The sequence below is a fragment of the Eretmochelys imbricata genome, chromosome 22, assembly GCF_965152235.1.
Source record: "Eretmochelys imbricata isolate rEreImb1 chromosome 22, rEreImb1.hap1, whole genome shotgun sequence".
Classification (NCBI taxonomy): domain Eukaryota; kingdom Metazoa; phylum Chordata; order Testudines; family Cheloniidae; genus Eretmochelys; species Eretmochelys imbricata.
This window is the reverse complement of record NC_135593.1, coordinates 5,432,969-5,458,386: the sequence shown is the minus strand read 5'-3', so window position 1 is coordinate 5,458,386 and position 25,418 is coordinate 5,432,969. Positions and strand designations below refer to the sequence as shown.

The following is a 25,418-nucleotide window of genomic DNA, read 5'->3' as shown; positions in this document are numbered from 1 at the left end:
CATGGCTGAGAGAGACCACAGCTGGGATTCTCAAAGCTGCCTAGGGGATTTCAGCACCCAATTCCCATTCATTTTAATAGGCTCTTGGCATCCAAATCCCACAGGCAGCGTTGAGAATCCCAGCTGAGGTCTCTCTCAGCCGTGCCTTCAGACCAAAGGTGGCCTCCCCTGGGGCAGCATCACTGACATTTCCCACGCAAGCACAGGTGCCATCCTAGAGCGCTTGTACTGGTCTACAAGAGGGCAGTGGGAGGATCCCCTGCTTTTAGCAGTAGGTCCCATAGGAAAACAAGCTGCTAGTGGAGGATGAGGAATCTGTGCAGGTGGTGGCAGTGGTCAGCTGACTTCCCCTCTGTGATCGCGGCACATGAAGATGGCTTGCAGAGGGCTGATTTCTAACCCCAGGAGAGGCTCCAAAGCATACAAAAGAACTGACTTTCTGGCCATGCCTATCCCAGCATCCAGATCTATCCCGGATGGATGTCCCCCTGCGGACCTGCCTCTTCACAAAGGCAGCTGTACCCTCCTAGGCCCGATTGAACCTCACCCTTACTGAGCTCTGAGTCATGAGCTCCTTTTATATTTCTGGGTACTTAGATCACAGTGTAAGGAATCCATGTTCTATAAACAAAGTCACTACACCAACCTTGGACCACGGCCTGGATCCCTGCTGCTTCACGTGAACGAAACAAAAACCTTTCATTGGAACTAGGAGTAGATCCCTTATCCTCTCTGTGGTCCAGACACTAGCAGGCAGTGACACAGACACAGAGAAAGCTAGGACATCACATTGGGAAATGCCTTGGCTTCCTAGAAGACTTGTTGATAAAGCCAAGCTCTATAGAGCTTTTGCTAAGCAATATAAGACATGTGAAAGTGGATCAGACCCAGGGTCCCTGTAGTCCAATATCCTGTCTCGTACAGTGGCCAGATGCTTCAGTAGAAGATGTAAGAACCCCACAGTAGTAGATGTGGGATCATCTTCCCCAATCCCGGTCTCAGTTCATTAGAGATCAGCTTAAACCCTGAAGCTTGGGGTGTAATAACCCTGTCATTAACTAAGTCTGGGTAGTCTTCATAGCCATATAAATGTCCAACCCTTGTTGAAGCTTTCTTTTCTTTTTCTTTTTCTTTACCTCTCTTCTAAATGTTGGGTAGTAAGTATTTTAGACTCTTATCATATAAAAGGCAAAATACAGAGAGTATCAGTCTAAAGAAAGGTCTGTGACACCAGTTAGGACTTGGCAGGGATGATTAGGCTGATGAAAGAGAGTAAATGCCACTTTCAAGGTAATAGATGCACAAAAAATCATCATTACAGAGTGCAGTGTGAGACAGGAACATTTCAAAGCAAGACAGTTTATTCCCTTAAATGGGAGTCACAAGCCTCCATTTTTTTTTTATGTGAAATGTCATGTCTGAGCTCGTATGTGGATTACATCGTGGTAGATTTAAGAACTCCTAGCCAGCAGGGGAATATTATCAAGTACCATGCAGTGTAGGAATGTGATGGGCACGGCTGGCTTGGAAAGTGCTTCTGGATCCTTTGGGAGGAGAGGCACTAAAGAAATGCAAAGTGATGTCACTGTTAGAGGAGGCCCATCTAACTAATAGGATGGTTCTTCTATTCTAAACTAAATAGGTTCTTATCCCATGCTCATCTCTGCAGCATCTGAGGCCCAGATCCTCAAAGATATTTAGGTGCCCAACTCCCATAGAAATCAGTGGGAGTTAGGCAAAGGTATTTAGGTGCCTATCTGGGGCTGAGTGCCTTCCAGTAGTGAAATAAGTGACGTGTCCACATGTGTGTCATGTGTTTGTCTTCTCATCCTCTCCCCAGGGGGAGAAGCGTGTTCAGGGGAGTGCTTTGTTTTGGAGGGGGCAGATATATAGCTGTTACTCTAAGCTGATGTTAGAGAATTGCAGATCAAAGAAATACACTTTGCCTTTGGCATGGAAGGTGGGAAGATTTGTGATGGGTCTTCATTCCTGAGCGAGTTCATTCCAAAAGTCATGGGCCAACCCCCAAGCACACTCTGTCTCAGGGCTTTACTTTCTTCCGCCAACAAAGGCTTGAAATTCTCTCTTCTCCAACAGTGAAGGCCCTCAAGATAGAGGGGCTCAGGTCAGTAGTGATCACTTTCTGTTGTTACTTTCTGTCCACTGTTGGGTGGCTTGGTTGCCTCCAACCCATTGCCAGTGAACAAGTGTCTAGATTATAAGATCACCATCCCCATTGGCAATCACTGGTACTTCTGCTGGCCTTTACACAGAGGCTGAGATCTGAATGGGCCTTGAAAACAGAATTCCCCAATAGCTAATTCTCCCAGGTCAAGGGTGGGACCCATTAGTGAGAGAATGAAGGGAGAGCAGGCCAGCTGCTGAAGTGTGCAGGGCACATGTGGGGGATAAACAGAGGCCTTCAGTCTTGAGGGCTCTAATCCTGGAAATGATGGTGGCAACAGGATGGTCCCAGTGAGCCCCAGGCCTCCTGGGTTCTGTGCCCACCTCTGTGGGTACTTGCACAAGTCACATTTCCAATACTGTGGCCGAGTTTCCCTGTGAGTAAAATGGGGATCACAAAGCCTACATCCCAGCAGGATCCTGAAGTGCTCCGAGCTTATGGGCTGTAAAAGTCCTGAGCCATTCGCTTTAGAAATGAAAGCTAGCAAGCAAGTCCCCGTGCTGGACCCTTAGCTGATTTTTGTGATTCAGTGCATAAGTTATTAACATGAACAATGTGGGAGCATCGGATCTTGCCCCAGGCCATTAAACAGACCACTGAAAGTCTCCCTTGGAAAAGTCCCCATCCCACATGGCTTAGATGGACCCCACTGAAACTCCAGGGCCTGGTTTGCAGAGGTGCAGAACTCCAAGTAAAACTGATGGGAGCAGCAGTTGCTCAACACCTCTGTAAATCAGCCATCCGCCTCCGAGGCCTTGGATAGAGCAGAGTGCCGTAGAGCAGGAGCGGATGGTCCGTGTGGTGTGGTAGTGGGCAAACATGTAAGCAGCAGATCAGCACGTGGACTCTGGGCTGACAGGAATGCATCCTGGCTGCTTGTTGCCTGGGTTCTGTGATTGCAAGAGGGCTCAGCAGCTCTAGAAGAGAAACACATTCTCAGCATACATTGCACAAGTCTGGCTTGCTGCCTTGTGGGTGCGTGGGTGGGTGTGTCTATGCACAGTGTGCCTAGGAGTGAATATTGTGTGGCTGTATGTTAGGGTGCGACACGTGTCTTTGTGTGGGCCCCTGTGTATACATGCCCAGGTTGTGCGTTTGTGTATGAGAGAGAGATGTGTGTACGCTAGTTTTTGTGTGTCTGTGTGAGCTGTGATGTGTGCAGTGTGTGCATATCTGTGTGTGTGTGGCTGTGCGTGATGTGTGTGTGCATTAGGATAATTGCTGTGCTGTGTCATTTAGCACGGGATGGTTCTAGTTTCTTTATCTATCTTTCAGCTCTTTATCTTGAGTTGTCTCCAGCTGGGATGATCTCTGAATTATTAGCCTCCGAAGCCAGGGGTCAGCCAATGCCTCTGCCCCAGTGTTTGCCCAGATAACAGACAGGGCCAAAACCAGGCAGGAGAAGAGACGGGGGAAAGAGAAAAATGTCAGGCCTGAACTGGATTTTGACTGGCTGGAGGATCCAGTGAGCATCATGCCTCACCTCCCAGGGAGAGTGCAAATGATGATGAGCTACTGAGTGATCCATGAGTGCTGCAGATAGATAGATTGGTGATGTAGTCTGAGTACCTATATGTAAGAGGCCTAACTGTCTGGGGTTCTTTTGCTAATAGTCTCCTTAGAGAGGAGAGAGAAATGTAGGAAACACATGGGGGTGATACGCTAAAAGCTGACCTGTTTTGTTAGGATCCCTGAGGTACATCCTCCGCAGCCAGAATTAGGAGAAGTCCAGCCATAGACAAGCAGCTCCTGATGGGTGTGTGGCCAAAACTAGGACCGCAGTGTGATCCAGTGGCTAAGCTAGGGGCTGCCGAGACCTGGGTTGTCTTTGCCGTTCTGCTGTGTGACCTTGGATAAGTTAGTCCCTGCTCTGTTCTGTTTCCTTTCTCTGCCTCGTCTATTTAGACTAAGCAGTTTAGGGTAAGAACTGTCTTGAACAATGCATGTGTACAGCCCCTTTCACAATGGGGCCTGAGCTCCTGCTGCTATACAAATAATCCTGCAATATAAATAACACATGAAGCTCTGAGGAGAGCAGAGTGTACTTGTGAACTAACCCCAATGCTGCAAATGCCCCCCTGTGCTGCCTTTCACACCATCCTTGCTGAACTCAGCAGATGCCCCAGTGTTTGCTGGCACTTGCTCCATCCAAAGCATCCTCTTCAGCCCATCGCTGAGCTGATCTCCGGAACAGCAGGCTCTGAACCTGGTAAAGGCCTCTTAGTCCTTCTGTCTCTTGGAGCGAAGAAAGACGCCCCTTGAGCCGCACTGGGGGTGGAAAGGCCCTGCACAGATTTGGGAAAGAGACCCTGAGACTCATGCAGCAAATAAGTGGCAGAGTTGGGAACAGAGCCCGTAAGCCCCAACTCCCCAATTTCTGCTGTATCCCAAAGAGCACATGGCTTCGCCAAACGCTTTGGGGACTCTGGACTTCTGGTGTGAAAGGGTTAAATCAATCACTTAGGTCACATACCTGCCAGTTAGCGTTCACCCACTGCAGCAGAAGGCATGGCAGGGGCTGAGCGATTCACGTTCCCTGGCAGCGAAATACACTTATCCATGTGACAGCTGATGGATTGTCGATGTCTCCTTGCAGACCCGCCTCTCGTCAACTTGTCCGTAGAGCCCCAGCCAGTGCTTGAGGACAACACGGTGAAGTTTCACTGCTCTGCCAAGGCCAACCCAGCAGCAACCCAGTACAGGTAAGATTGCCCGCAAGGAGCTGGCCTCTGTTCATTATGGAGTCTGTTTAACACTGCCCCCTACTGGAGTCATGCTCGTGTTGATGTTCTGTATTGGCTGGCCGTATGGAGCTGCTTCCCGTAGCTTGCCTGAGCGCAGCCAGTGGTTTTGGAGCTATTGTGTATTGCTGTGTTTGTTACCATGGGTGGCTACACACTGGCAGCTGCTCTTGTGGATTGGATAAGCTGGGCTTTGCCCCAGCTGCACTGACCATGCGATGCATTAGCTGGGGTATAGAGCTACCACTACTCCCTCCTGGAATGGAATGGACCTGCTCCTGCATACCCATTCCCTCTCCTGGCTAAGCAGGGCTGCTGCAGCCAGAGAGGCTGTCTGGTGCTCCAGCCACAATCTCTCCCATTGATAGTGATGTTGTATGTTAATGGACTCCATCTCTGCATCGGCCGCCGGGTGCATTTTGCTGCACACACCAAACTCCTTGGACAGAGATTCACTGGCACTTTAGAGGGGATTAGAGCCCTGGCAGCACGGTGGTGTAACCATATGTTTGAGGACATAACTATCAAAACACACACTGAATGAACAGTTTATTATGGGAGAATTTGGGGCTTGATTGTTTTTTACAGTCTTTTCGAAAGATATAACTTCATTAGCATCTCCGGGCTTCTATTGCACTCTTGGTACCCATGGGCAAAGGCTGTTTAATTGGAACAGTATAAGGCAAAATGCAGGATCATTGACGGCTGCATAGCATAGAGCGTATCTCAACCAGGGATACGTGTCCCCTTAGGGTACACAGAGAGGTCTTCTAGGGGGTACAACAGCTCATCTAGATATTTGCCTAGTTTTACAACAGGCTACATAAAAAGCACTAGTGAAGACCATACAAACTAAAATTTCATACAGACAATGACTTGTTTATACCACTATATGTACTATACACTGAAATGTAAGTACAATATTTATATTCCAATTGATTTATTTTATAATTATATGGTAAAAATGTGAAAGAAAGCAATTTTTCAGTACTAGTGTGCTGTGACACTTTTGTATTTTTATGTCTGATTTTGTAAGCAAGTAGTTTTTAAGTTTGGTGAAGCTTGGGGGTACGCAAGGCAAATCAGCCTCCTGAAAGGGGTACAGTCATCTGGAAAGGTTGAGAGCCACTGGCGTAGAGTAGGGGTGCTCAAACTGGGGGTCAAGAACGGGGCCAGGGGTTCACTCAAGACTGGGGGTGGGCAGGCAATGTTTTTCCTCTCCTGACAGAATTTCTGAGATTTCAACATTTTTTTGCATTCCAAAAATTCAAAAATCTCAAATATTTTTGCAAACCAACAAACTGGAAAAAAAAATTATGTAAGGTCAATCAAAACCTTTTGTTTTGATCAAGTCAGTTTCAACACGTTTCATTTTTATTTTTACTTTTAAAAACCTTTTTAAAATTTAAATGGACTAAAATTTAGAATTGGAAAGTCATTTCAACTCAAACAACCAAAAGATGTCAAAACGAAACATTTTGACAATTTCCAAACTTTTCTTTTCCAAAAAATTTTCATTTCAGGGGATTCATCAAGTTTGACCCTGTTTCATGACCAGTTTTAGAAAAATTGGCATTTTTTGGTCAAAAAAAAGTTTCCTCAACAATTTCCCAACCAGCACAACTCACAACCGCCCTGCTCCAAATATGGGGAGGATCTTGGCCAGATCCAGCTAGATGGAGAAGGTCGCAGAGTCTGGGATCACAGGCCAGAAAAAGTTGCTAATATCTGGACAAGAGGTTAGAGAGGAGGCTTGGGAGCCAGGGCTTCTGTGTTCCAGTCTTAAATTTGCCAATTACCTTGGAGAAAGTCACTGAATCTGTCTGTGCCTCAGAAATGATACCTTCCTCCCAGGGGGTCTCTTAGTGGTAAATTAATTAATGATTTCAAGAGTCAGGGTCAGACTGGTTCAGCACCAGGGGTCACTTTTCTTGAGGGTCCATCTTGCACCCCAGCATCTAAGCTTATGAGTTTAAAAAAATCAAAACCTTCTAGCCCTTATGACTGGGTAGAAAATGCTCAGAATGTGACTGATTGCATAGCGGTGCTGTGGTGTCTGCCTGAATCTGTGGACAGCCTGCTACAATAGCTCTGGAAGAGGTGTGAGCAGACCCATTTATCCTAGCCGAGTGTTAACGCTGAATCCCAGGGGCACTGATTTAAATGGCCAGAGTGGTGCAGCATGAACTGTGGAATGTGCACGGGTTAGGGAATCAAGAGGCTCTGAGTTCTAACCCAGCCTTTCACAGTGTGATGATGAGCAAGTCATTTCACCTTCCTGTCTCAATTTCCTCTTCCGTAGAATAATACTTCCCTGCCTACCACTTGCATATGACGTGTGACTTAATTAGCCAATGACTAATTACGGTACAGTGTTTTCCACCTGTGAAGCGGTATACCATAGAACCTTTGAGTTACAAACACATCGGAATGGAGGTTGTTCGTAACTCTGAACAAAACATTATGGTGGTTCTTTCAAAAGTTTACAACTGAACATTCACTTAATACAGCTTTGAAACTTTACTGTGCAGAAGAAAAATGCTGCTTTCCCTTTATTTTCTTTTAGTAGCTTACATTTAACACAGTACTGTACTGTGTTGCACTGCTTTTTTGTCTCTGCTGCTGCCTGATTGTGTACTTCCAGTTCCAAATGAGGTCTGGACTGGTCAGTTTGTAATTCTGGTGTTTGTAACTCTGAGGTGTTAGTATATAAATGTTACGTATTAGTGGTGTCATTAACCACTTCATTGATGATCAAAGCGTATGAGAAAGGAGAGGGCCAATCATATTATCAAGATCTGCACAATCTGCTCCCATTGGTAACTCATTTTGGCATCGTTACATAAGCAAGGGTTAGGGGTGGAGCCTGGGACAGTACTATCAATTTTTTTCCCCCAATCTGGTCCCTGTGTCAAACATTTTGAGATCATCAAAGGGTGCTGTAGACCTGCCTATTAATTACCTCATCATCCATTCTCTACATGTGAGAATGGATGATCTAGTTGGGGATTGGTCCTGCTTTGAGCAGGGGGTTGGACTAGATGACCTCCTGAAGTCTCTTCCAACCCTGATATTCTATGATTCTATGTGCTTCCCCAAACCAACCCAGGATACCGAGGCTGGACTGGCTCCTCCCTAGGGAAGCTGCATTTTGGATCAGTCCACATGCTGGACCTTGTGGTTCAACTCTTGTGTACCCTTAAGCTGATCAGACGTATAAGAACTATAAAGATAAACTTCCAGTTGAGTCAAATTTAATCTCAGAGATCCCCCTGGACATTACATGTGTCATGCATTTGAATCCTTTTTGGTCCCCTAGCAGAGCTGATGCTTATAGACGACAGAGGTCTCTCAGTTGGAGTCTTGACTCCAGTGTCTTGCAAGACACACAATGTCCAGCAGGATCTCTCTTCTAGTTTCCTGAGCAAGACGTTGGAACAACCAGGGCATGGCTGCCCATCCAGAGAATCCCTCCCAGATTTTATATTGAGCCCAGTGCCGGCTGGGACAGGACTTTGGGAGTGTAGTCAGGGTGGTGTGTGTATCCATGAGTGTAGACCTGGTCAATAAAACTCACAGTCCTGGAATCTGAGAACTCTACTATTGGGTTGCATGCATCTGTTCTAGTTGCCACAAGCCAACATGTGAGGAGAGAGTAGGAAGAGCTGTCCAGACAGTGGCCAGAACACTGCCACAAGCCAACATGTGAGGAGAGAGTAGGAAGAGCTGTCTAGACAGTGGCCAGAACACACCTCACGTGCCTGGAAATCCTGTGACAGCCCCATCCCTGGCACATGGTGATCTGTGCTCCGGCAATAGGGACTGTGACTGGATAGACAAGGGCGAGGAAAATGAAGACAGTGGAATCTGATTGCACATGCTTTGAACTGCTTCCCTCAGAGCAAAGCTGTTGTATACACACCTGCTATCTTGAGCTGCTGGTGGATCTAGCTTTGCCGTGGAAAATACAGGGTGGTCAGTTCTGAGGGGTGCTCTGATGGGCCACGTGCAGGTTCAGAGGAGGGAAGTTGGGGAGCCTCTGTTTTAACCCCCAACCCCACCCCCCCAACAAAGTCTGCACCAACCAAACATCAGGGCTTCCCAAACAAACCAACGGGGATCAGCCAAGCCTAGCAATGTCTCTCAACTCTCTCAAGGAGAGTTTGGAGCTCTTGCTCCTGAGATAACACTAGGCGAACAGTGGAAGAGGGACAGAAACACCTAGTGTCCCCTCTGGCCGATGCAGGGAATGACAGTGGTATAGAAGAGATAAGACTCAGTTGTAGTGAATCCAAAGGATTTCTTCATTGAGGCTGCTGGACACAGCCTCAAGTCATGGAAGGGGCTGCTGAGTATGGCTCAGTGACACCACCAGACTCTGGAAGGAAAGATACATAGTGAAACATCTCTTCCACAAAGAGTTTACAGTCTCAGTAGACAAAGGGTGGGAATGGAAGCACAGGCACACAGAGAGGAAGCGACAAAGTCGCACAGCAGGACCAGGAACAAAACCCAGGTGTCCTGACCACCACTCCAGTGCCCTACCTATAGATCAGTGGGTCTCAACCTGTGCTCCGTGGACATAATCTGAGGATTATGCCTAAGGGGTCCATGAATGACTTAGATTGACAACTGACTGTACAGAATTCAACTATATACGCAGACAATAGATTCCCAAAAGGGTCCGCAAATGAAAAAAGATTGAGAGCCAGTGCACCAGCCAACATCGCTTCTCTTGTTGGCCTCCTTCAGCATTGCAGCGGCTTTCATGTTCACACCTGTACTCAGCTGCTCATCGCTCCTCACTGGGTGTTACGCACACACACACCATCATTTATACTTTTACAACAAAACCAGGTCAAGTTAACTGAGCAGCACCTCCGGGGACAGGTTATCATGACCTGCCTCCTGTCAGGTTTCAGAGGAGCAGCCGTGTTAGGCTGCATCCGCAAAAAGAACAGGAGGACTTGTGGCACCTTAGAGACTAAGAAATTGATTTGAGCATAAGCTTTCGTGAGCTACAGCTCACTTCATCAGATGCATCCAGTGGGGAAAAAAACAAAACAAAAGAAATGCATCCGATGAAGTGAGCTGTAGCTCACGAAAGCTTATGCTCAAATAAATTTCTTAGTCTCTAAGGTGCCACGAGTACTCCTGTTCTTTTTACCTCCTGTTAGACTTTTACAGCTTAATTAGCACAATCGAGTGTGCTGGTAGCAGCTATTCCTGCTGGCTGGAAATCTTGCCATCAGCGCAATAAAGCAATAATTGCATTCCTAGTTACAAAGAAGAGTTATTCATTTGAGAAGTCAGTTAATGTCAAAGATACAAGTAGCTCAGTTTTCTTATGTATGGTAAAAAAAAAAAAAGATGAAGCACATGCCAAGCTGGGAAAATAGCTTTGGTGAACTTTCCCAGGAGACGTTACACCATGATGGATTCACTCGCACAGTCAAAGGGAGAACAACCCACCTTGGCTGAGTGACAAGACATTGGCCGCAGCCTGACACAATCTCAGAGCTCAAGACTGCTTGAACTAGCCTTTTCCTCAGCTTCAGCTTAGTGCAGCTACGGAGGGGTTGCTGAAATGGCTTTATGACACCTTTGCATCTCAGTGGCCCTGGGGCACTCAGTGCTGGGCTAGATTCCACTCACACTGGTGCATGTTAGAGCAGTCTGAGGGCTGCTCTAATTTGCATTGTCTCCCAATGCCCCAGCCTGTGGTATCACCAGGGTGCAAGGGATGCCCAGCTATGCCCCCTTTCCTCTGGCCAGGCCCACTGCTCTGGCCACAGCATGCGGTGTGTGGCATAGGAGCTTCCTTCCATTAGGGACTCTCCCAGGGCAGGGGCTCAAACAGGTTTTAGGACAGCTTTGCTCCCTTGTAACAGCACAAAGAGCTGTCCCTCTGTTCTTTAATCACCACGTTGAGTCTAAATATCACACTCCTCTGCCCCATTCCTGTCTCCTTCCAGTCATCCTCCCTGCAGCTGTAGCACTGGTTTCCCAGCTCCCCTGCTTTCCCTTCCCTTCCCCCCCACCTCAGCACCATTCATCCTCTCACCCTCCCTAGTTGTCTTGGTGTCAGCGTCTGCAGCTCTATAAAGCTCGCTCTCTCTCACTCAGTCCAAAGCATTTTATGATCCAATGCGTGATGGACTTTCTATACAAATTAATTGGTCATTTGATGGGTTGTATTTTTTGCATAGAAAATTGTTTCGTTGTTGGTTTGTTTTTCAAAGAAAAGGAGCCTGAAAAATGTGAGCACTTCATTTGTTTGGGTTTCTTAAGCTCCCTTAACGGATTAACATCACTCGAAGCTTTTTTCTCACCACAATTACAAGCTAAGGGGATTTTGCCACCATTCCAGGGCTTTCTTTCATCTAACAGCTATGATTGATTTCGGGCCTTTCGGTTTCATGCCAAAGAATCCCAAAGCACTTGACAGACTATGCAAAAGAGTCAGTTCTCCCACCGCTGAAATGCAGCTGTCTCTGTGGGGGAACACAGCAGCTGTCAGGACAGGACACAGCTGTTTAGGAGAGGATATGATGAAGAAGAAGAAGAAGAAAAACCCCAATAATATATCCATTTGAAACTGTACGGAGAAGTGAACAGGCAAGAAATGCGTTCCAAAACTGGAATATGACCAGGACCTTGGGGTTGATGGCATTATGGGGATCATTAATGATGGTAAGCAGTCAGGACTTTGACTATATATCTCATCCAAACCTCAGTGGCCAAGATTTTCAAAGCGCTTGCGTATTTTGGGTGTCCAACCTGAGACTCCTTAAAGGGGCCTAAATTTTCAGAAAGTGCCTAGTACTGGGTCACTTTAAGGTGCCTCGGGTTGTACAACCAAAATCCCTAGTCACGTGGCACTTCCCACACCCCGGCCCCAACACCATGGTAACATCTGGCCTTGGCCCCAGTTCACAGCAGTGGGTGAAAACATCCCTTTGCACAGTTCTAGATGTCCTCTGCAGGCATTCAAATGGGGACAAGCCGCATGACCATCAGCCAAGCACAGGGATAAAAGATGTGGTGGCTCTCCAGGGCTCTGAATAAGAGGGGAGAGAGTCGCATTTTCTTATTACAAAAATTAGCAGACTTTATCCGAGCAGTTCATGGACTCAGAGCTGTGAGCCTGGAAAGTAGAAACCAACCAACTTTCTGAACCTTGCCTCTGCTTTTGAAGGGAAACCATATTAAGGAGTGGAACATGTGTAAAGTCTTAGATGCAGACAGAGCCCACGGAGGCATCAGAAAATAGGTGAATACGAAATCAGCGCTTGGGTGAAATCCCGAAGGCCCCAGGGCCATGTGGTCTGGGTAATTCAATCCCCCCGAGAAAGAATAGACCTGGCCTGCAGAGGAGGTGCAAGACTCCTTAGGTGTCATGCAAGACCAGAAACAACGAGCATCCTGTTCTTTGAAATAAATAAATAAATTAATAAAATCAAACTAGGATCAGATGGAAGAAGAGTTATTTTTTTCTCCAGGAGACTGAGCTGCTCTGATTTATGTTGTGGGGCTTCTCTCATCCTCTGATTGAAATGTCAGGTCTTGGTCTCCGGCCAACATTTCTTTTTTTATACCTCCCAATATGTTCGTCGGTAAACAACTTTGAACACAGAGGGAAATGTCTAAACAATACAAATGCCTTTTTCTGGGCAGGGATCCACTGCAGACTCGGCACTGTCATCTTTGCCATGAATAACCTGTGCAAGCTGTCGCCTGTCTTGGCTCCGCACCGGGACTCTGTTTTGCAAAACCAGCGTCTCCATTCTCTAAGCATGACGAGGTCACAAAAAGGCGTTTGCACCATGCCACGCCACGTCACCTGCACAAGCCTTGCAACGCGCTGTGCATGTGACATGGAGCCTCACCCTGCACACATACCTGCACTAACAAACATTGGCACGCTCTTGTGAGCAAGCCCCTGCCACATGCCCACTCAGGCACCCCTTTCCTTGCACACACACGTGCACACACTCTTGTACAGAAAAGGGGACACATGCATCCTCATACATGCTCCTGTTGTTGCATACACATGCATCCTTCCAAACACAGGCATTCTACAGTACTTTCTGCTTTGGAGTTGCCAATTTTGGTTGGACGTGTTCCTGGAAGTTTCAACACATGACATAATCTTTAATTAAAAACTAACCTTTAATTCTGGGAGACTCCAGGACAATCCTGGGGGGTTGGCAACCCTATTCTGCATACACGCATTGGCTATTGTGTGCACCCTCATGGGGACACACGGGCACATACACATGTAATGTGTTTGTAAAGAAGGTGGTGTTTCTCCCTCCAGAAGCTAGTCCTAATAGAAGATAACAGCCTACTAATGCTGCCTGTTGACAGAGTTGCTGCTTTAGCTCAAGTTATGGAGGTCTGTGTCACAGTGTTGAGAGGTATAGGTTTGGACCCACATGGAGGGTTAACACACATCTACATCCCGTGGGTTACAGAAAGTGCTCTGAAATCTGCTCAGACACATGCATTGGCAGGGCAAAGCTCGGCTTCAAGTGTGGACAAGCTGGGGTGAGTGTCCTTTAGTGATGAGGATGATGGGAAACGGGGCATTGCCAAGTTCTGTCATTTTCTCCCCATGTGGACTGGTGTGAGATAGAATCCTCCCACTGGGCCACAGGGAGGCTGTTCTGTGCCCGCTACTGCGTTTTCAGCCCTGCTATCCCAGCTGGCATGCTTGCCTTCTTCGTTAAGTGCTTTGAGGTCCTCAGATGGAAGGCATCCATGAAGTGGGTATATTGTAAATAATAAACCAGTAAACTTGCCCCCTGCCTTGTACAAGGCAGCAGGACTATTCAGTTATTCTGAAGGCCGGTGAGTAGAGCTGTGCAGGACCCGGAGTTTCCATTTCATCGGAAACTTCATGACTGCAAAAAAAATTCTGTTCCAAAATGAAACATTCTGACGTTTCCCATGAAACAAAATTTGAGGGGGAAAAGCCATTTCAGGTTGATAGAAACATTTTGTTTGGCTAAAATGAGAACTTTTTTCCTATTTCAATTTTTAAATCTTTCACATTATTTTCTCTGATATGCAATTTTTAAAAATGGAAAGGAAAATTTGTTTCAGATTGGGCAATCAAAACTCGCCATCCTGAAGAGGTCATCAGAGCTCTACGTTCTGATCTCTTATTCAACAAAAACATTATCGCAATCAATGTTGCCACAAAATGTTTTGATTCTGACAAAAACCTCCTTTTCCGAAGGAAAAACTTTCCATCGGAAACCTTCCAACTGGCTTTCCCGGTGAGTGCGTTTTCTCTGCCGGGGTGGTGGAGTGAGAGTGGGGCTGGTTCTCTCTGAAGATGGTACTACTCCGCTTGTTTTCCCACTTGAGGATCCCAGTCAACTGGCGGTCCTACCTGAGCTTAAATCCCAAGGATACACCCACTTCAGAGAAAGTCGTTCACCGAAGGCAGCCTCCGTGTTGACGCTGCTCTACCCAGTCTCAGTTTATACCAGGTCAGGCACGGAGCTGGAAGATGAGGCTGAAAGCAATGTTGGCTTTAGTGACTATTGCAATTCCTGTGATTGGGGTGGAGGTTGAGGTGTCATTTTGGTTTGGTCTGGAGGGAGGGGCCAAAGCATCCCTGACAGTGGCCCAGTCTTCTCCACTTTATACCCTCCTGTGTATCACGGCGGTTCCTGAAGGGCAGCGTAGCACGTGACAGAAGGACGGCTCAGTGGTTGGGATGCTAGCCTGGGTCTTGGCTTCAGTGCCCTGGCCTGCCACTGATTCCCTGTATGACCTTGAGCCAGACACTTAGGCCCAGATCCTCCCAGTGATTTCAATGGGCATTAGGCGCCTAAATACCTCTGAGGGTCTGGGTCTTAGCCTGTCTGTGCCTAAATTCCCCAGCTGCGTCCTGGGGCTGACAGCACTGCCCGACTGCACAGCAGGTGTGTGAGGATGAATATGTTTAAAGGCTGTGAGGTGCTCGGGCACTACGGTAACAGGGAGCAGGTAAGTACTGAAGCTGGATACGTTCAACTGGAGATCAGGGCCACGCTGTAGCACAAGGCAGTCTCTAGCCTGGAGATCTTATACGCTAACGGGACCGGAAGCCTTATCGGCCACATTTACAGGGGACTGACAAAGTGTCAGAGGGACTGACAAAGTGACTTGGCCAAGGTCTCCCAAGAAGTTTGTAGCAGAGCTGGGCCTTGAACCAAGGCCCAGTGCCTTAACCTGGAGCCTTCGTACCTCTGGAGGTGAGGCCTGGACCCTAGTCAGGGGCTGCATGGGGAAGCTGTTCTGTGCACAAGTAAAGGCTGTCACTCTCCTCCTGATACTGCTAGCCTGCCAGAAGGGTTAAAGAGGAACTATACTGCGTGGGTGGGATTGCTGGGCTTGTTCCTGAACATTCCCTGGGGCCTGCCTAGGCAGGCGCTCCCTGCAGCCGGCAGCCCCCAGAGCACGTCCTGTGCTTGCACGCAGTGATGTAGTGCAGTGGCATGAGCCCAGAAAAAGAGGCCAAATTGAACCAGTCTGGGCCTTTCAACCCATTTAGTTTGAGCAAAGCAAACGGGCCTGAGTGTTTAATAGCTTCATGCATCTTACTTGGTGTCATCTTGAACCGATGAGGAGGGACTCTCTGGAAGGCGCTGGCTCTGCCCTGGCTTGCAGAATGCCCATTACAGCTTTATGGAAAGCCCTGCTCAGCTAACAGAGACAAATGCCCTCTGCAAAGGGGAAGGAGCTGACAAGCAGGAAAGGTTGGCTCTCTGTTCCTGAAGCTGGAGAAGTGGAACAAAAGCTCTTCACCCCCTCCCCTAACCTCACAGTCCAGGGAGAGAAGCCAGGCTCCCGAAGGAATGCGATCAATTCTTAACGCAAGGGGCCGGATTCTGCAAAGCTTGGCTGGGCGCAGTAGGCCGGGTGAAGCTGCTGCACGTCAGCACCAGTGGGAGTGGAAGCTACAGGTGTTAAGCCACCCGCCCCATTGGCCCCTTCTCCTTTACTCACATGAGAGCAGGACGATGAGAGAATGGGGAATGGAAGTGGCCTAGGTTACCTGGTCTCTAGATAACCTGCTGGTCAGTGTGTGCTGTGTATCCCCCTCTGGGCCAGATGCAGGGAGAACGGGAGGCCAGTGCCGGGTGCTGGAGCTGTCAAGCTTGCTCTTTACTGCTAGAGGTCCCCGGGTCCATCCCTGGTGTTAGCCGTCATGCACAGGGTATGTCTACACTGCAGCTGGGAGTGGGCTTCCTGGAGAGAGCAGATAAAATAGCAGTGGAGCTGGGAGTCTCAGAGATGGCGGCTTGGGCTAGCCACCCCAGGACAAATCTGCCCAGCCCCCCGGGGATATAGGTGGGTGGCCACCAGGGCCAAACCGCTACGTTCAGCATGCCAGCTTGAGCAGCGCTAGCATCTGTATGTCTGCTTGGGCTGGGCAGCACGCTGCCAGCTGCCATGTGGATGTACCCGACAGGATGCGTCTCCATTGCATTTGGAAGGTGTGATTGCTGCATATGTAGACGCCCCCGAGTTAGCGCTGATCTAGCTCAGTCAAAGCTAGCTGGAGTCACAAAGCTGCCCGGGCAGGTAGCCAGGGGCCTGGGTGGGCTGCACTCAGGAGGCTAGTCGAAATCAAAGCTGGCTGCAATCCCCCTTCCAGAGAGGTGGGTCTGGCTTGTTCCCCGGGGCTAGGCTCACACAGGGGCCATGGGCACTATGGCTAGTCAGATCTCTGCAGGCTGCCCTTTCGTTCCCCTCATCGAGGCTTGTGCTCTTGGAGCAGCATTTGAATCCCAGCTCCCTGTCCGTGGGAGTTGGACAGTGCCTGTGGGTGCTGCTTCAGACGCTTTGTTCTGAATAGTTCTTCTATTGTAATTAATTCTCGTTGAGGTGGGGGGAGGGGGTTCTAATTGAATCTCATGGTCCCAAGAAATTGTGACATACCTCCCAACTCCCCCCCACATACACATCCCCCCCCCCATTTCACTGTCTTCCCCACCCCTCTGGCGACCCTTCAATGTCCTGCATTGCTAGTGGAGTGCTCTTCTTTCAGACTGAGGAGGAGACGGGACTCTTTTGGGTGCCCGTGAATACCATGCTGGTGCCATCCAATGCAAGATCACCTCTCGTCCGGCTTTAGTACTGCACCATTTAGGGTAGACTCCGGCTCCCATTGAAAGCCATAGGAGTCTTTCCCACTGACCTCAGGGGAAGTTGAATCAAGCCCTTATTCCCATATGGGCTGCATTGCTTTGGTGGCATGGGGCCTCGCCATCCCCTTCCCTTTGTCTCCAGTGTTGGTTCCCTTATAAGCTGACGTGTTGGAGGATAAAGTCCCAGGAGGAAGCAGTGTGGAAGAGTGGGTTTTGAGAGATCAGCTTCTGGGCCTGGGATCGAATACTGAGAAGCCGTGGGAGGAGTGGCGTGGAGAAGCAATGGGAAATGGCTACTCCAGCGAGTCCAGGCAGGAAATATATGAGTGCATAAATTACAAAACCAATCCTCCTCCAATACACTCCCCCACGTGCTCCATTCCCTCAATGGACAATTCTGGGATTGGGGGCTGGAGGAGGATTTGGAATTTAGCTAGTTTATTTTGCTCCAAGCAAACAAGAGAAGAGAGAGAGAGGGAGTAATTAGCTGCCCTCGTTGTTCCACCACCTGTGATAGTGGGTAAAATTAATGGGAAACAACAGAAGTCAGAGCTACGTGAACTGACTCTCAACCGAGCCTCCTCTTTGCTCTCTTCAGATCTTTCTGTTTACCAATCTTCTCTTGGCTTTTGATGTCAGTTGTGTGTCTGTGGGGTGTTTTTTTGCTGTTATTATTTATCACTCACAGTGAGAAGGAGAAGCATTAAAGTGGCAGAATAAAATGAGCAGGTTTAATATTGCAAGAGGCAAAGCCTTTTGGCTTGTTAGGATTTTTATTATTTTTGTGAAGGGATGGGGAGTTGGTACCGACAGGGCAATAATAAATATCTCGCTCTCTCACACTGATATAGTGTTTCCCATCCCCAAGGCTACCCGAGACCTTTAAAAACGACATTTGCTCTTTATACATTGGGGACCAGCAGCAAGCACCCACTGCTCCCATCAACTTCAGCTGGAGTTCTGGGTGAATAGCATCTCTGAAAATAAGGCACTGAATGGAGAGAGATTTCACCTATTGCTGAAAGGCAGCTGTCTCTGCAGTGGAGTACAGCAGTTGCCCAACAGCGCATTACAACGCTAGGTAGCAGTTTAGGAGAGGAAGTGATGAAGCAGTTCCAGTGGAAACCGCAGCAGGGGTTTAGGTCAGTGGAATGACATAACCAAAACTGGAAGAACCCAGAAAGTGTGATGGGTTCTTTAGTGGCCACATGGGGATCGGACATGATCCCAGTAATAGTACGAAAATTCTCCCTCTTCTACCTGCAGCAACCTATGAGGCATTGATTCATTATTGACTCACAGGGATGGATGTTCCTAGTGACAGCACCACTCCCTGCAGTGCCTAGAGACTTTGATGGTCTCCTCCAGCCTGACTTAGTTTGTCCTATCAAAGCCCAAGCCATATGGCTACAGGCCATGCATGTCTACTAGGGCCTCGAGCTCCTGCAGATTGCAACTCCACAGGACGTCGGTGGGGTGAGGTCAGAGGGGATCCTCACTGGGTTGGAACCCAGCTTCCTGAGCTGGCAAAGAAGGGACTTTCCTTTTGCATAGTCGCATCAGGGGAGACACCGGGGCTGCTCCCGCAAAATGCAGCAGCTGGGGTTCATCTCCGGCAAGAAAACCCCACTAATGGGTCTCACCAGACCCCAGATGGCGCCTGATTGGATGACCAGACTAAATGCTAGAGCTGTAGAGGAGTGAACCAAAGGCTCATAGCCCTCCTGTGATAGCTCCCCTTAGCCCTCACTTTCATCCACAAAATGTCCACCACATTGTATGTCCATGATTCATTGCACTTCCCAGCTGGCAGCAGGAGGGGGTGGGGTGCAAGGGGCTCCATTTGTTTGTTTGCTTAGGGAGCTACATTCTGCACAGGACCTTCTTCCAAGACACTGTCTAGAAAACGCTGTTTTATCTCTGAACCAACAGAATGGTTGGCTCATCGAATATTAATAAAAACTCAACTGCTTCTTAAGAGGTTTCCTTTAAAGTCAGTGGGGCCTGAATACACCTCTGACAGGAGATGATTCCCCTGCCCCCCTCCTCTTCCAATTTGCTTAGAGGAAAACAGAAAAAACCCACAATTGGCGGCTGTTAGCAAAAGGAACAGGCGTGGTCCCACCTTTTTCCTGTGCACATCACCCAGGCTAGGATGCAGGACTGGCGGTCACTCCCCAGCTGCCTCTGAAGGAACATGTCTGGGACAAACAACCCAAAAGCAAAGGGCTGGCACATTTGACATCTCTGTCTCAGGGACGTTCTCACTGAACAGTGCCTACCACTACGGTGGGCTGGGATGGGAGCCTCTAGAGAACCTGCTAGGGAGAAGCACCACAAGGCTAGTGGTCAGGCTACGTATGGAGGTTTATGAGTCTGTCACAGTCTCTAAGTCACTCTTCCTTCAGCTGAAGCCAGAGATCCTGGATTCAATCCTTGTAGACTGCCCAGCCTGGGGCATTGCTAAACCACTGGAGAATTATTGATTTAATGCTTCCCTTGCATGGTTGTTTATTTTAAAAAGTTGCTTGGATCTGGACTATGGTTCCTTATCAGAATTTCTCTTCCTTTCCTGTATCCATTCATTCATCCATTTGTCTTGGTGTCACACAGGTGTTCCTGTGAGATGGGCTGGACACATTATAACCCAAATTTTCAAAAAAATTGACTCTAATTTTGGGTGCCTCCATTCCTGGGTGAGTTTGTCTGATTTTCACCCTTGCGAAGACCAAGCAATCTCCGATGACGTCAGTGGCAGCTCTGGGCACTCTGGAAATCCTCTGGAAATCTGGCCTTTGGACCCAAGTTTTCAAAAGTGGACTCTGACTCGGGGTATCTCAAATTTTCGATGCCCATGTCAAGATGCCCTGAGCCTGATTTTCAGAAGTGCAGAATATTCAGCTCTCCCATTGACTTCAGTGGAAATGCAGGTGCTCAGCACCTCGGAAAGCCAGATCCAGGCACCCAATATCAGAGGACAGCTTTGGAACTGTGTCTATTTTCTTATTGTCGGATGGCTTACAAGTTCTGGACTAGGTGTGCTGCTTTGTTATGGTACTAGAGAGACACGGTGGGGAAGGTAATATCTTTTATTGAACCAAATTCTGTTGGTGAGAGAGACAACTTTGAGCTTACACAGAGCTCTTCTTCAGGTTATGGTTATTGTAGTGTCATTCATGAGCACTGACTCTTTATTGTAGAATTGTAGCTAAATCCTGAACTGTGGTGTTGGGGCGGGTGGGAACTAGACTGGGAGAAAAATCGCACAAAGAATTTAGGAGCTTTGCACAAAAATATAAAGTAAAAACATACATGGGTTGGGTTTTGACACAAGTGATTGCACTGTATACCATATAAAACGTGCTCCTGCTGCTGGGTTCTGCTTCCACATTTTGTTTTTGTGGCTCCACAGGAAAGCTCAAACTCCAAAGCTTTGCCTTTTTTCCACTCTGAAACTTTTTGCAGAGTTCTTTTTGGAGCCTGGTGGGAAAGAACACCTCAGTCAAAGGGGTTGACTCTTCTATATGTTGCTTACCTTTCCCCCTCCCCGCCGCCCAAGCAATTCACAAAATAAAAGCAAACATTTGTGTTGCTCCAGATCCCCTAATTGCTGGGACCGTTACTTAATGGGCACCATTTTTTTTGTTTCCCCCAGCAAGCTGGGCTAATTAAGAGGGACCTGCTATATTAGGCTCTTATTAAATAACAATCACATCTATATTAATGTTTAAAAGGGACTGTCCAGGGTTTGGAACATGGAGCAAAGCAGACTGAGACAACAGCACTACACACGCACCCCCGTTTGCATTAGTAGTGTGTTAACTTCAAAGCCGGTTGTATCTGTTTAACGGCTAACGCGTTTGAGCATGGAGCCGAAATGCAAACTCCCAGCTTGAGACATTAAAATGTAATCACCAGAACAGCTGGTTTGCAGATCAGGGCATCTGCATGAAACACAAAGAGAAAATACGCAAACCTAGCCCAGGCCGCATGGAAATGCAGGGGAAGGCAGCACCCGGCTGTGGCTGCCAGTGCTGCAGATTCCAGTCCCAGGGCTGCCACTGGGGGACTGCCCTGTCTAACTGATGTCATCTCTTAGTTAGATGGACCTGGCTTCTGATCCTGACCTGCGCAGATCTAAAGGAAGAGCTCTGGGAGTGGCTGGACCTGATTATGCCATTTCCACACCTGTGTTTCTGCCAGTGGCTTTGCAGGAGTTATTCCTGATTCACGCCAGCATAAGAGGAAAACTGGACCTACTGAGTGTGGGTTTCTTTGTCTGTTCTGAAGAGGGCGAGACAGACATCTCTGTACTCTGATGGCACAAGGCTCCCTGTGTACGTACGTGCATTGCTAGCCCAAGTCGATGTCTGTGCAGCTGAATCTTCGCTGCTGTTTTTAAAGCTAGCTCAGGTCTCCCTGCCCACACTGCAGTCACACCTCCGATTGCACTGTAGAAATGCCCAGAGACATAGAGCTGAGCACATCTCAGCAGAAGATGAAGGCTCGATGCCATCACGCCGGGACACCCAAATACAGTGTGCCAACCGAGGCCCCGGCACCAGCAAGGCAGAGGGGGCGCTCACGGCCAGTGGAGGTGCCTAAAACCCACCCTGCGAGAGAGCGAGCGAGTGACTTACTTCTTGAGAGAGAGGCTGCAGTTTTGCCTTCCTCTGCAGCTCATGAAAACATGGAATTTTCCCTACTGTTCCCAGCTTGGCCAGCAGGGTGTGCCCCGCCCCAGGCCAGCTAGTTAGGGAGCCCCAGACAAGAAATTCCTTAGCCGCTGCTCCAGACCAGAACCCTACTGTGGGTTAGGAAATGCCATGGTATGGGCATTGCTCAGAGGACAGAGCAGCTGTCGGGGGGTTATTTTTATTTACAGCCTCTTTCCACTGCTCTCATAAAGCATTTTAGAAAGGGAGGTCATTGCTAGCCCCATTTGACAGATGGGGAAACTGAGGCACGGAGACTTGCCCAAGATCACACAGAAGCAGAGCAGGATATAGCCAAGGTCTCCCAAGTGACAGGCCAGTGTTTCATCCACTAGGCCACACTGCCTCCCTATTGCACTGGTGACTTACCTCACTTAGAGAGCCCTTTACATTGCCAGAGCAGTGATTAGGGGCACCCAGGTAAATGAGAATCAAGCCCATTATACCTAGAAGTAAGGCCTGGGCAGGGGAGCAGTAGCTTTGGGGCATCCTGGCAGACAAGCTCTGTATGTCTGCCTTCCATCCTCTTTATAGATGTTTGCTAGTGTCTGCGCTGGTCACTGGAGGCTGCAGAGACGTTTGCTTTGTGCTTCCTGGGTGGTGGGTAGAACAATGTGTTTCAGTAAGTGGCTGTGTAGGGAGGGGATTGGTGCCGGGTGCATGGCGGCACAATGGGACTCCCAGTGCTGGGGCCCAGCAGCACGCAGAAGCACATCGTCTGCTGGATTTTCCTGGAACAACACATGACAGAATCTCAAGTCCCTCCTTCTCCCCAGCAATCTGAAAGGGGAGCTCTCAGTCTGCAGGGTGGTATTCAGCCCGTCTTGTTGTGCCCTTCCTGAGAGGCAGCAAGCCCCCAGACCCAAATCACAGTGTAAACCTGGAACAGCTCCCCGGTTTCTCAGCTTACATCAGCATACCAGAGCTCAGACCCGGCCCCTATGAGCCACATCCTTGCTGCCTCCCCAGTTCCCACAGAATAGCAACGGTCCCGTCTGGTTCCGCCTCCTCTGAAGGCTGAATCTGTCTTCGTATGGTGCCAGGAAGCTACGTTGGCACTCCGCCTGCATGGCTGTGTCACCTTTCCTGCTACATCTCTGGCCAGCCACAGCCAACAACTAGCACAGAACATTTCACGGCAGCCACAGAAGAAATCAAATTTATCGACACAGGCCAATGCAGCTAAAGTAGGAGTTGAAATAAATGCAAAACTGTCTGAGGTCTCCAGTTACAGGCATGGCAACATTTCCATGGCTGTCTTGCTATTTCCCAGCCCAGTTTTGTCTTTGTAGCTTCATCCCAGGCAACTGGACCTCTGCTCTGAAGTGAAAATGAAAGCTGGGGAAATAAAAAAATAAGTGGAACTGAATTCATCTGATCTCCTTTGTGATGCGTCAGCCCCACCTGCCAGTTCCCTAGGATGGGGAGCGGAGTGTGGGTGGGTGGCTGGCAGAAGCGAGGTTGAGACGAGCTATAAAAAAACCGAAAGAAGCGAGTCTCTTTGCACTGGGAAATGAGGCCAGGCTGCTGCAGGGAATCTGCCGGCACGGCTGGCTCCAGCGGCAGTCCAGGAGGATGGAGTTTGAAGAGCAGTGCCGCTCTCTGTGCTTGGAGAAGAGAGGTGTTAGGGATTTGTCTCCTTCTTACCCAGCTTGTCAGGGTAATGGGAACAAGCACGCAGGAGACATTCAGATGTGGTTCAAACTAATTAGGAGAGAGTGTACAGGAGAGCGAATCTGGTTCCTGGGAAGAGACTGAAAAAGGGAAAGTGCTTTCTTCTTGTGATCACCGTTTCCTACTGCAAAAATGATTAACGGTACAAAATGAACCTGCTGTCAAACGAGCCAGCAACATGATGGAGTCCCTCCCACAGATGGCAAACAACAGAGCTCATTGGACACAGCTGGAGAGCCAAGCTACAGCCTGAGTCCTTGCTAAAGCCAGTATGTGTCAGTGCATGGAGAGCATTCAGAGTACCAGGTGCAAAGGGGGCTTTCAAGGGGCTACTATGCCAATCTGGCCATGCCCCATCACATCTGTGATCGCTTGTCTCTCTGAGATCCCCACTTCCTTGTTGTCTGCAACATGTCCCTCTGCTGTGCACCTCAGCCCCCACATCTTGCGTGGCTCCTGCAACGAAGCAGTGCAGTCCCCCTACAAGTTCTCAGTGATCCCATCGCCTCCGGCCTCTAAGGTCTCTTGTCTTCCTGAAAGACCAGCCCTCACTCATCACAGGTTACGGGCTGGATGCAGGAATTGCGGGGGGAGGATTTCTGACCTGTGTTCTGCAGAATATCAGCCTGAAGGATTATAATGGTCCCTTCTGGGCTTAAACCTATGGCTCCTTCTCCACTTCCCCCTGCGTGTCCTTACTGTAACACTAGCAGAGTGCCCATCTCACTGAAACGTGGGCCGTTCGGGGTGGCTCGGCATGCTAAGCCGTGTGGAGCTTGTGGAGTACTTGCATGGGTTCCCTCTGCCTCCCGTCAGGCCAATGAAACCAGCAGCGGATTGCCCTTGATGCAGCGGTCAGAGGAAAGACGCAGGACTGTGACACACCAGGCATACAGGCAGACAAACGAAACAACAGCGCAGCTGGCGGGGGGGAGCCCAAAGCCATTTGTTTCCAGCAAAAGAAGGAACGAGTAGGAATCGACGGGAAACTCCATGTGCTAAACACCTTCCCACGTCCCTGCTCTTCCATCTGTGGCTTTGCTAAGGATACTGGTGCTCAGGAGAGTCTGAAGGAAGCCAAGGGCCTTTCCTGTAAAAAATCCACATAATCAGGTCAACTGGGCCACAGCTGATCAACCCAACGAAACAAATTCACTTACAGCTGAACAGCTTCGGCCTGACTCTCATCTCGGTTACACGGCTTCAAACCAGGAGTCGCTCCACTGGTGGCAATGGAGTTTCACTGGTGGGCTGGTAAGACACAGCTTTCGGGCGCTGCGTGGCATGTCCAGATAGATTTTCCGGTTTGTCCACGAGCCTCTCCTGGGGTTGCACCTCAGTTTCCCCTTCACCCGCGATAAACTAGTCCAAACAAACTTTCCTTAAAGAAACACCTCGACCTGAGGACTTCCTTCATTGGCCATGGAAATCAACACAAGTAAATCTTACTTTTAGAAATAGTCCCTAGTGTGCGCGTCTCGCTCTTCTCTCCTCAGAAGCAGTCCCAAGCCCCTTGCCTGCCAGCCCCACTAGTTCTCCTCTGTCCAAGCAGAGGGTTACCAATCTCTTCTTTAGAGTTGTCTCTCAAGTGACTACTCTCACCCTGGAAGGATACTGTCTCTGAGTGTCCTCAATCCCCTGCTCCAGCCTTTGGAGCTACCTTTTCATTACAGGCCTCTACCTACTCTTGCGGTCCTTCCTTCCTTGCAGGCTGGTGAAGCCCCCTTTAGACTGTTCAGGTAGCCTCCTTGCAGGGATCAGGTACTCCACCCCAGCTGGTGTGGAGTATCCAGTTGCTCCCAGGCGGGGTTCAGCAGGTTATTGTGGGCAAGCCAGGCTCTTATTCCCCTTAAAGAGCTGATTGCTCCATGACAGGCTGCAAATCCTGACAGGTTGGACCTCCGAACGGACTGAAATCAGGAACCTCACAAGATTTCCACCCAACTTTCTGAAA

At 48.8% G+C, this 25,418-nt stretch overlaps 1 protein-coding gene across 1 annotated transcript in view; it reads left to right on the top strand.

The window, feature by feature from the left end:
* KIRREL3 (kirre like nephrin family adhesion molecule 3) overlaps nt 1–25,418 on the top strand; it is a 292,205-nt gene that overhangs the window by 147,180 nt on the left and 119,607 nt on the right. Inside the window, exon 7 of the mRNA XM_077839635.1 lies at nt 4,782–4,887. Within this exon, the coding sequence (XP_077695761.1) occupies nt 4,782–4,887 (106 nt within the window). The remainder of the gene's footprint in view (nt 1–4,781; nt 4,888–25,418) is intronic.